This window comes from Tachyglossus aculeatus, chromosome 2, assembly GCF_015852505.1.
Source record: "Tachyglossus aculeatus isolate mTacAcu1 chromosome 2, mTacAcu1.pri, whole genome shotgun sequence".
Classification (NCBI taxonomy): Eukaryota; Metazoa; Chordata; class Mammalia; order Monotremata; family Tachyglossidae; genus Tachyglossus; species Tachyglossus aculeatus.
In genome coordinates, this window is record NC_052067.1 from 142,823,153 (window position 1) to 142,835,662 (window position 12,510).

Below are 12,510 nucleotides of genomic sequence, written 5' to 3' on the forward strand. Positions count from 1 at the left end.
CTGCCCATAAAGAGCTGACAGTCTATAGTGGGAAACAGACATTAATATAAATAAATGAGTAACATATAAGATATAATTTAAAGATTCATATATAAGCAGCGTGGTTGGGGAAGCAGTGTGGCTTAGTTGAAGGAGCTTGGGCTTGGGAGTCAGAGGACGTGGGTTCAAATCCCACCTCCGCCCCTTGTCAGCTGTGTAACTTTGGGCAACTCGCTTAGCTTCTCTGTGCCTCAGTTCTCTCATCTGTAAATTGGGGATTAATACTGTGAGCCCCACGTGGGACAACCTGATTACCTTGTATCTACCCCAGCGATTAGAACAGTGCTTGGCACATAATAAGCGCTTAACAAATACCATCGTTATTAAATACCATCATTATTTACTGATCATTTATTGGGTACTAAGCGCATAGGAGAGTACCATACAGATACAGTTAGCAGATGTCTTTCCTGCCCATAAAGAGGTGACAGTTTAAAGTGGGAAACAGACATTAATATAAATAAATCAGTAATTTATAAGATATACATAGGAGAGTACCATACAGATACAGTTAGCAGACGTCTTTCCTGCCCATAAAGAGGTGACAGTTTATAAAAGTGGGAAACAGGCATTAATATAAATAAATGAGTAATATAGAAGATATAATTTAAAGATTTGTACAAAAGTGCTGTGGGGTTGAAGCAGCCTAGCTTAGTGGAAAGAGCCCAGGCTTGGGAATCAAAGGACATGGGTTCTAATCCTGGCTCTGCCACTTGTCTGCTGTGTGGCATTGGGCAAGCCACTTCACCTCTCTAAGTTTCAGTTACCCCATCTGGTAAATGGGGATTAAAACTGTGAGCCCCACGTGGGGCAACCTGATTATTCTGTACCTACCCCAGCGCTTAGAACAGGGTTTGTCACATAGAAAACACTTTACAAATACCATCGTTATTATCATTATTATTAAAGATGGGGTGAATTTCTAGACTGTGAGCCCGTTACTGGGTAGGGACCGTCTCTATATATTGCCGATTTGTACTTCCCAAGTGCTTAGTACAGTGCTCTGCACACAGTAAGCGCTCCACCACTAATCAGCTGTGTGACTTTGGGCAAGTCGCTTAACTTCTCTGTGCCTAAGTTACCTCATCTGTATAATGGGGATTAAGACTATGAGCCCCATGTGGGACAACCTGATCTCCTTGTGTCTACCCCAGTGCTTAGAATAGTGCTTGGCACATAGTAAGCGCTTAGCAAATACCATTATTATTATTATTATTAATAATAATAAATACAACAATGAATGAATGACTATCGAATGCCTAAAGGGTCACAGATCCAAGCACAAAGAGGATGCAAAAGTGGAGGGAGCCAGGGAAAAGAGGGCTTCTTGGAGGAGATTACAGTGTAGCTCAGCGGAAAGAGCCCGGGCTTGGGAGTCAGAGGCCATGGGTTCTAATCCTGGCTCCACCACATGTCTGCTGTGTGACCTTGGGCAAGTCACTTAACTTCTCTGAGCCTCAGTTACCTCACCTGTAAAATGGGGATTAAGACTGGGAGCCCCACGTGGGACAACCTGATCACCTTGTATCCCCACCAGTGCTTAGAACAGTGCATCACACATAGTAAGCGCTTAACAAATGCCATCATCATCATCATTATTGTTATATACTAATAATATTCACTTTCCTCAGGAAAAGAAAAATTACTCGTTAGAGTGAATGCAACCTCCTCTTCATAGAAGCCTGTGCTGTACAAGGGGGTTACGACAGATACCCCCCACATATTCCTCCTGGGTCAGGGGAGGGATACCCTTAAAGAACCTTATTCTTTTTTTATGGGGTTTGTTATGTTTTCCTATGTGCCAGGCATGTACTAAGCACTAGAGCAGACACAAGCTTATCAGATTGGACACACAGCTTGTCCCACATGGGGCTCACAATCTCAATCCTCAAATTACAGATGAGGTAACTGAGGCCCAGAGAAGTGAAGTGAATTGTCCAAGGTCCTGCAGCAGAAAATTGACGGAGCTGGGATTTGAACTCAGGTCCTTCTGACTCTCGGGCCCGTACTCTATCGATTAGACTATGTCGCTTCTTCACTATATAAATATCTGCCGAGTCCCAAAAGGACACGAGACATTATAAGTCATGTCTCATGAGTCTCATGAGACATGAGACAGAGAAGCAGCGTGGCTCAGTGGAAAGAGCCCGGGCTTTGGAGTCAGAGGTCATGGATTCAAATCCCAGCTCCACCAACTGTCTGCTGTGTGACTTTGGGCAAGTCACTTCACTTCTCTGTGCCTCAGTTCCCTCATCTGTAAAATGAGGATTAAGACTGTGAGCCCCCCCGTGGGACAACTTGATCACCTTGTAACCTCCCCAGAGCTTAGAACAAGCTTTGCACATAGTAAGCACTTAATTAATGCCATCCTTATTATTATTATTATAATAACAAATAATTATGATACTAATTAAGCACTTACTTTATACCATGCACTGTTCTAATAATAATAATAATTAATAATTATGGTAATTGTTAAGCGCTTACTATGTGTCAAGCACTTTACTAAGCACTGGGGCAGATAAAAGCAAATTGGGTTGGACACAGTCCCTGTCCCGAGTGGGGCTCACAGTCTCAATCCCCATTTTATGGATGAGGAAACTGAGGCCCAGAGAAGTGAAGTGACTTGCCATGTCACTTCTAAGGGGTGGAGATTGTACAAGTTAATCAGGAAGATTAATTTGCCCCATTCCCTCCTGGGCCAAATCTTCTGAATATCAGAAGGGGGATGCATAGGAGAATTAGCGTGGCATAGTGGATAGAGCCCGGGCCGGGAGTCAGAAGGTCATGGATTCTAATCCTGGCTCCGCCACTTGTCTGCTGTGTGACCTTGGGCAAGTCACTTCACTTTTCTAGGCCTCAGTTATATCATCTGTAAAATAGGGATTCAGACTCGCAGCATCTCTAATCACTGCACAATCTCTACCCTCACCAACTCAAATTCCTCTCTGACCACAACCTTTTTACTTGCCTCCTTTCCCACATTCCTCCTCTCCATAAATCTGTATTACTCCCCCACAGAGACCTCCGCTCTCTCTACCCCATCCATCTCTCTCAGCGCATCACACCCCACCTAGACTGCCTACCCATTCTACCCACTCTTGATGACCAAATAGATGTTCTCAACACCACCCTCTCTACTCAACTCAACTCTCTCCCTCCCCTAGACCTTCATCGCTCTTGCACCACTATCCTACAGCCCTGGATCACCTGCACTGTCAGCCTCCTTCACTCTTATGCTCGAGCCCCTGAAAGCTGCTGGTGGAAATCTAAATACGAGGCCAACCTTGTCATCTTTTAAGTTTCTCCTTTCATGCCCTAACTCTGCCCTCTTTTCTGCCTGGCAAAACTATTTCTCTTCCCTTATTGACATCCATGCCCATCACCCTCATTTTTCCAGGCATTTAACTCCCTCCTCAGGCTCCCTGCCTCCCCCCAACTCCCCACCCTACCCCTCACCCCCAATGATCTGGCCATCTACTTTATTAGAAAATTAACACCATCGGGAGTGACCTTTCCCAAATCAACCCTCCCCTTCCTCAATCCCACCTCTTCTAGGCTCCCTCTTCAATTTTCCCATCCTTCCCAGCAGTATCTCCAGAGGAGATCTCTTGCCTCCTCTCAAGTGCCACCATCTCCACATGTTCATCGGAACCCATTCCTTTGCCCCTTATAAAAACTCTCGTCCCTTCCCTCCTTAACTACCATCTTCAACCGCTCACTTTCCAATGGCTTTTTCCCCACTGCCTTCAAACATGCCCACGTCTCCCCCATCCTATAAAAACCCTCCCTTGATCCCACAGCCCCCTCCAATTATCACCCCATCTCCCTCCTAGCCTTTCTCTCCAAACTCCTTGGGCAAGTTGTCGACATTCGCTGCCTCGAATTCCTCTCCTCCGGCTCTCTCCTGGCTCCCCTTCAATCTGGCTTTTGTCCCCTCCACTCCACTGAAACCACCCTCTCAAAGGAGACCAATGACCTCCTTCTTGCCGAATCTAACAGCTCCTCCTCCATCCTAATCCTCCTCAACCTCTCAGCTGCCTATGACACTGTGTACCATCCCCTTCCCTTCAGGATGTTATCCAACCTTGGCTTCACTGACTCTGTCCTCTCCCAGTTCTCTTCTTATCTCTCTGGCCTTTCATTCTCCGACACCTTTGTGGGCTCCTCCTCCCCTCCCAACCCCTAACTTTAGGGGTCCCTCAAGATTCAGTTCTTGGTCCCCTTCTATTCTCCATCTACACTCGCTTCCTTGGAGAACTCATTTGCTCCTACGGCTTCAACTACCACCTCTATGCGGATGACACCCAAATCTACATCTCCTCCCCTGTTCTCTCTCCCTCCCTCCCTCCAGGCTCACATCTCGTCCTACCTTCAGGACATCTCTACTTGGATGTCCTCCCGCCACCTCAAACTCCACATGTCCAAGATAGAGCTCCTTATCTTCCCTCCCAAACCTCGTCCTCTCCCAAACTTTCCCATCACTGTAAATGGCACAACTATCCTTCTTGTCTCACAAGCCCGTAAACCTGGTGTCATCCTTGACTTCTCTCTCTCATTCAACCCACATATCCGATCCATCACCAAATCCTCTCTGTCTCACCTTTACAACATCACCTAGATCGTCCCTTTCCTCTCCATCCAAACCGTTTCCACATTAGTACAATCCCTCATCCTATCCCACCTAGATTTCTGCATCAGCCTCCTTGCTGACCTCCTAACCTCCTGTCTCTCCCCACTTCAGTCCATACTTCACTCTGCTGCCCGGATTATCTTTCTACAGAAACGTTCAGGGCTTGTCACCCTCCTCCTCCAAAATCTCCAGTGTTTGCCTAACCACCTCCATATCAAAGAAAAACTCTCCATTATTGGCTTCAAAGCTCTCCACCAACATGCCCCTCCTACCTCACCTTCCTTCACTCCTACAATTCAGCCTGCACACTCTGCTCCTCTGGTGCTGCTAACCTTCTCACTGTGCTTCCATCTCGCCTGTCTCACCGCCGACCCCTGGCCAATGTCCTGCCTCTAGCCTGGAATGCCCTCCCTCCTCAAATCCTCCAGACAATCACTCTTTCCCCCTTCAAATCCCTACCAAAGGCACACCTCCTCCAAGAGGCCTTCCCAGACTAAGCCCCACTTTTCCTCAGCTCCCCCTCCCTTCCACATCACAACTCACTCCCTCTTCTCTCCCCGCACCAGCCCCACAGCCCTTATGTATATATCTATAATTCTATTTCTTTACATTGATGCCTGTTTACTTGTACTGTTGACTATCTCCCCCGCATCTAGACTGTGAGCTCATTATGGGCAGGGACTGTTTCTCTTAATTGCCATATTGTACTTTCCAAACGCTTAATACAGTGCTCTGCACACAGTAAGCGCTCAGTAAATGCGATTGAATGAATGATAATGATGGTATTTGTTAAGTGCTTACTACGGGCCGAGCATTGTTCTAAGAGCTGTGGGGTATACAAGGTCATCAGGTTGTCCCACGTGGGGCTCACAGTCTTCATCCCCATTTTACAGATGAGGGAACTGAGGCACAGAGAAGTTAAGTGACTTGCCCAGAGTCACACAGCTGATAAATTGGGGAAGTTAGAATTAGAACCCATGACCTCTGACTCCCAAGCCCGGGCTCTTTCCACTGAGCCACGCTGCTTCTCTGTGAATGTCTGTGAGCCCCATGTGGGACAGGGACTGTGTCCAACCCGATTTGCTTGTATCCACCAAAGTGCTTAGTACAGTGCTTGGCACATAATAATAATGATAATGGCATTTGCTAAGTGCCTACTATGTGCCAAGCACTGTTCTAAGCACTGGGGGGATACAAGGCAATCAGATTGTCCCACATGGGGCTCACAGTCTTAATCCCCATTTTACAGATGAGGTAACTGAGGCACAGAGAAGTTAAGTGACTTGCCCAAAGTCACACAGCTGACAGGCAGGATTAGAACCCACGACCTCTGACTCCCAAGCCTGGGCTCTTTCCACTAAGCCACACTGCTTCTCTGTTAGGGCTTAACAAATACCGTAATCATTATTATTATTATCAGTTTTCCTAAACTACACTGAAAGTGGCGAAGAAAAGTTATTCTGTTGCACTGGGACACGATGAGAGCCAACTCAAGAGGAGAACACCCATGCAGAAAGATGGCAGAGGTGAGTTCAGGAAAATAATAGTAATAGTCATTCAAAAGCGACACCAATTTCCACCAATGTCCCCTTTGATTTCTATGATTTTCTTATGTACTGAAGGGCTAGGGAGGAGAGTGGACTGCGGATAATAATAATAATAATAATGGCATTTATTAAGCACTTACTATGTGCAGAGCACTGTTCTAAGCGCTGGGGAGGTTACAAGGTGATCAGGTTATCCCACAGGGGGCTCACAGTCTTCATCCCCATTTTCCAGATGAGGTAACTGAGGCCCAGGGAAGTTAAGTGACTTGCCTAAAGCCACACAGCTGATAGGCGATGGAGTCGGAATTCGAACCCATGACCTCTGACTCCATGCTCTTGCCACTAAGCCATGCTGCTTCCCTTATACACATTTATTATTCTATTTATTTTATTAATTATTTGTACATATCTATATTTCTATTTATTTGTATTGATGCTATTGATGCCTATTGACGCCCGTTTATTTGTTTCGATGTCTGTCTCCGCCCTTCTAGACTGTGAGCCCGTTGTCGGGCAATGATTGTCTCTGTTGCTGAATTGTACTTTCCAAGCGCTTAGTACAGTGCTCTGCACACACTAAGTGCTTAATAAATACGACTGAATGAAATACAATTGGATAAATGAATAAACACCTAAGGATGGGAAAGAGGTGGTAGAGGGTGTGTGCTGTGCATAATTATAATGTCATTATTATTAGTAGTAATAATACTAATTAGTATTAGTATGATCAATATTGTTATTGTTACTACTACTAATAATGATAACTATAATTGTGGTATTTTCTAAGTGCTTACAATGTGCCAGGCACTGAACTAAGCGCTGGGGTAGACACGGGAAAATCGCGGTGGACACAGTCCCTGTGCTATGTGGGGCTCACAGTCTTAATCATCATCAATCGTATTTATTGAGCACTTACTATGTGCAGAGCACTGTACTAAGCGCTTGGGAAGTACAAATTGGCAACATATAGAGACAGTCCGTACCCAACAGTGGGCTCACAGTCTAATCCCAATTTTACAGAGGAGGGAACTGAGGCCCAGACAGTGGCTTGCCCAGGGTAACACAGCTGATGAGTGGCGGGGCCGGGATTTGAACCCATGTCCTTCTCACTCCCAGGCCTGTGTTCTCTCCACTAGGCCATGATGTGTGTGTGTGTGTGTGTGCGCACGCACACGTGCACACATGTGTACGTTGTGGGTGGTCTCTTGGTCTCCTGTGCTTACTCAAGATTTAGGACCCCTTCATCTGGGCCCTGGGGGAGAGGAAGACATGTCAACCCACAGGCTAACTTGCCCACTCCCTGCCCCCTGGATGAAGCTCCCAGACATCAAAAGATCAGACACTACAACTGTCCAATCAATCGATAGATCCATCGATGGTATTTATTGAGCGCTTACTCCGTGCGGTGCTCTGTACTAAGCACTTGGGAGAGCAAAAACTCCTCACTCCCGGCTTCAAGGCTGTCCATCACCTTGCCCCCTCCTACCTCCCCTCCCTTCTCTCCTTCTCCAGCCCAGCCCACACCCTCCGCTCCTCTGCCGCTAATCTCCTCACCGTGCCTTGTTCTCGCCTGTCCCGCCATTGACCCCCGGCCCACGTCCTCCCCCTGGCCCGGAACGCCCTCCCTCCGTACATCCACCAAGCTAGCTCTCTTCCTCCCTTCAAAGCCCTACTGAGAGCTCACCTCCTCCAAGAGGCCTTCCCAGACTGAGCCCCCTTTTTCCTCTCCTCCTCCCCAACCCCCCGTCCTACCTCCTTCCCCTCCCCACAGCACCTGTATATATGTTTGTACAAATTTATTACTCTATTTTACTTGTACATATTTACTATTCTATTAATTTTGTTAATGATGTGCATTTAGCTTTAATCCTATTTCTTCTGCCGTCTTGACACCTGTCCACTTGCTTGTTTTGTTGTCTGTCTCCCCCTTCTAGACTGTGAGCCCACTGTTGGGTAGGGACTGTCTCTATATGTTGCCAACTTGTACTTCCCAAGTGCTTAGTACAGTGCTCTGCACACAGTAAGCGCTCAATAAATACGATTGAATGAATGAATATGTTGCCAACTTGTACTTCCCAAGTGCTTAGTACAGTGCTCTGCACACAGTAAGTGCTCAATAAATACGATTGAATGAATGAATGAATATGTTGCCAACTTGTACTTCCCAAGTGCTTAGTACAGTGCTCTACACACAGTAAGTGCTCAATAAATAGGCTTGAATGAATGAATGAATTAAAATACTCCATCTTCAGTTTGTTCTGCATCTAGCTGCCACATTGGCACTCTTTCTTGAGTCTCCTTGCAGAGACCCGCTAGCCAACACAACTTGTTTTTTACCTCCCCATCTGGCCTTGCCTTTTTGAACAACGCTGCTACCCGAGTAACAGAATAAAGTGGCAGCCTACAGCTCTCAGCACAAGCAATACTGAAAAGAGCAAGAGTTTGGGAGGCAGAGGACCTGGGTTCTAATCCTGGCACTGCCGCCTGTCTGCTGTGTGACCTCGGGCAAGTCACTTTGCTTCTCTGTACCTCAGTTCCCTCATCTGTAAAATCCTAATTCCGCCTCCCTAGACTGTGAGCCCCATGTGGGACAGGGAATTATGATGATGATGATGATGGCATTTGTTAAGCGCTTACTATGTACAAAGCACTGTTCCAAGCGCTGGGGAGGATACAAGGTGATTAAATTGTCCCACGTGGGGCTCACAGTCAATCCCCATTTTACAGATGAGGTAACTGAGGCTCAGAGAAGTTAAGTGACTTGCCCAAGGTCACACAGCAGACATGTGGCGGAGCCGCATAAGGTTATCACCCTGATAACCTTGTATCTAAGCAAGTACTTAGAACAGTGCTTGGCACATAGTAAGGGCTTAACAAATACCGTTATAAAACAACAATATCAATTCAGGGTTTCATGGTTTTCTACCCAAATTGAAAAAAAAAAATCTCATGAATCTTGTTTTAGTTTTTAAACCCCCAATCCATACCATATATGTAAGTAAAGCTAAAAAAATATTTCATTCAAAGTTATGTCAAAATGACTGTAGTCCAATCCCACATCTGTTCTACTACGCTACTGGTTGGTTTCCTATTTAATAATAATGGTAATTATAATAATAATTATAGTATTTATTAATGTATATTTTTATAAAATTATTATGGTACTTATTATGGTATGGTATCATAATCATTATTATTATTATTATTATGGTACTTGCTAAGTGTTTACTATGTGCCAAGCACTGTTCTAAGCACTAAGGTAGATACAAGTCAATCAGGTTGGACACAATCCATGTCCCATATGGGGCTCACATTTTTAATCCCCATTTTCCAGATGAGGTCATTGACGCCCAGAAAAGTTAAGTGACTTGCCCAAGGTCACACAGCAGACATGTGGCAGATCTGGGATTAGAACCCAGACCCACCTTCTGACCACTAAGCCGGCATCAATCTCCTGTTAACGTCAACAATTCACCCTCCAGGCCATTGCAGCAGATCATAACTATTATTGGAAGTAGATAATATTAATAATAATTTTGGTATTTGTTAAGCAGTTACTATGTGCAAAGCACCGTTCTAAGCACTGAGGAGGATACAAGGTGATCAGGTTGTCCCATGTGGGGCTCACAATCTTAATCCCCATTTTCCAGATGAGGTCACTGAGGTACAGAGAAGTTAAGTGACTTGCCCAAAGTCACACAGCTGACAAGGGGCAGAGCCGGGATTTGAACCCATGACCTCTAACTCCCAAGCCCCGGCTCTTTCCACTGAGCCACGCTGCTTAATGATGGTATTTCTTAAGCGCTTACTACGTGCCAAGCACTGTTCTAAGCACTGGGGTAGATATGAGGTTATCAGGTTGTCCCACGTGGGGCTCACAGTCTTAATCCCTGTTTTACAGATGAGGTCACTGAGGCACAGAGAAGTTAGGTGACTTACCCAAAGTCACACAGCAGACAAGTGGCGGAGCCGGGATTAGAACCCACGACCTCTGACTCCCAAGCCCAGGCTCCTTCCAGTAAAATATGAGAAAACTCTTCATGGATAGATTTAGTCTAGCCAGCTAGAGGTTCTAGCTTGATCAGGCCAGAGTTATTTATTCTACATACCTCAAACGCCTTGTCAAGTAGGTTCTGCTCCCTTAGTTGGTTTCCTTTTGTGAAAAAAAGCTCAGATATGACTTTGGGATCCTTTGGTTTTAGTTGGAGAGCTTTATCAATAGCTTCAAGGGCCTGGAGAGAGAAAGAACGGATGTGGAATTAGAGGACGTAGAGAGAGAAGTGCAAAAGACTGTTAGATACTAGAAGAGACACTTCAGTATCACAATTGCAATGCTTTTTCAGTACCGCCAATTTAATCTTATGATTTGACCGTGGACAAGTAATTTATTCTATGTTTTAGTTTCCCTACCTGAAAAATGGAAGTGTGATAAAATAATAATAATAATAATAATAGTAATGGCATTGGAGAAGCAGCGTGGCTCAGTGGAAAGAGCCCGGGCTTTGGAGTCAGAGGTCATGGGTTCAAATCCCAGCTCCGCCAACTGTCAGCTGGGTGACTTTGGGCAAGTCACTTCACTTCTCTATGCCCCAGTTCCCTCATCTGTAAAATGGGGATTAAGACTGTGAGCCCCACGTGGGACAACCTGACCACCTTGTAAGCTCTCCAGCGCTTAGAACAGTGCTTTGCACATAGTAAGCGCTTAATAAATGCTATCATTATTATTATTATTTGTTAAGCGCTTACTATGTGCAAAGCACTGTTCTAAGCGCTGGATAACACCTGCCTCTACATCTTCTCGGGGATGCCGAAAGGATAAAATGAGTTGACCCGTGAAAGGTCCTTGGAAGGGCTGGTGCTTTATAAACCCAAGGTGGCCCTCTTTTATAACAGTAATAATAAAAAGGATAATAATAATGGCATTTGTTAAGTGCTTACTATATGCCAGACACTGTATTAAGCACTGGGATGGATACAGGGGTGATGAGGTTGGATACAGTCCCTGTCCCACGTGGGGCTCCTAGTCTTGATCTCTATTTTACAGATGAGGTCACCGAGGCACAGGGACATGAAGTGATTTGCTCACACAGCAGACGTGTGGCCGAGCTGGGATCAGAACCCATGTCCTCTGACTCCTATGCACTTTCCACTAGGCCATGCTGCTTTTCTAGAAATTAGACCTCCGTAAGACCCCTTCAAGATATAATAATAATGGCATTTGTTAAGCGCTTACTATGTGCCAAGCACTGTTCTAAGCACTGGGGTAAATACAAGGTGGTCAGATTGTCTTATCTTTTTGCAGATAAGATAATGGAGGCACAGAGAAGTGAAGTGACTTACCCCAAGTCACCCAGCTGACGAGTGGCAGAGCTGTGATTAGAACCCACGACCTCTGACTCCCAAGCCCGGGCTTTGCTACTAAGCCACGCTGCTTCTCAGAGGCTTCTGCTTATCAGAGGTGGTTGGTAATAATAATAATAATAATAGCATTTATTAAGCGCTTACTATGTGCAAAGTACTCTTCTAAGCGCTGGGGAGGTTACAAGGTGATCAGGTTGTCCCACGGGGGGCTCACAGTTTTAACCCCCATTTTACAGATGAGGCAACTGAGGCACAGAGAAGTTAAGTGACTTGCCCAAAGTCACACAGCTGACAATTGGCAGAGCCGGGATTTGAACCGATGACTTCTGACTCCAAAACCAGTGCTCTTTCCACTGAGCCACGCTGCTTCTCATAGAAACTACGATCCAAATCCGTGCAAATCTGGGGGCTGACCTTTCAAGTCACCTGCTCTACAAATGCCCCAGAAGGAGAGTCCGTCCTTTGTCATTCCACCTCCTCACGTTCGCCCTGGATGGCTTTTAATAATAATAATAATAATAATAATGGTGTTTGTTAAGTGCTTCCTATGTGCCAAGCACTCACTGTTTTTTACCTTGCCGTAACGCTCCTGCTCGCTGTAGATCGCCGACAGAAGGCGAAAGCATTCCAGACAGTCGCGTTCCTCAGACACAATGCGGTCGGTCATCCTCTCTGCTTCTTTGGTCTGACCCATCATCGCCAAGACCTGGGCCTGCAAAACAACGGTGCTGTCTTCCTCAGGTGGGGTTGGGCGGGGGTTGCCCCATTTCCACTGGTGTGGCGTGGCCTAGTGGATGGAGCCCGGGGCCCGGGAATCGGAGGATCTGGCTTTTAATAGTGGAAAGTTCACGGGCTTGGGAGTTGGAAGTCGTAGGCTCTAATCCTGCCTCTGCCACTTGTCTGCTGTGTGACTTTGGGCAAGTCACTTAA

At 45.9% G+C, this 12,510-nt stretch overlaps 1 protein-coding gene across 1 annotated transcript in view; it reads right to left on the minus strand.

The window, feature by feature from the left end:
• TMTC1 (transmembrane O-mannosyltransferase targeting cadherins 1) overlaps window positions 1-12,510 on the minus strand; it is a 412,328-nt gene that overhangs the window by 15,364 nt on the left and 384,454 nt on the right. Inside the window, exons 17-18 of the mRNA XM_038765197.1 lie at window positions 12,155-12,292; window positions 10,329-10,451 (exon numbers count right to left, since the gene is read on the minus strand). Coding sequence (XP_038621125.1) covers window positions 10,329-10,451; window positions 12,155-12,292 — 261 coding nt within the window. The remainder of the gene's footprint in view (window positions 1-10,328; window positions 10,452-12,154; window positions 12,293-12,510) is intronic.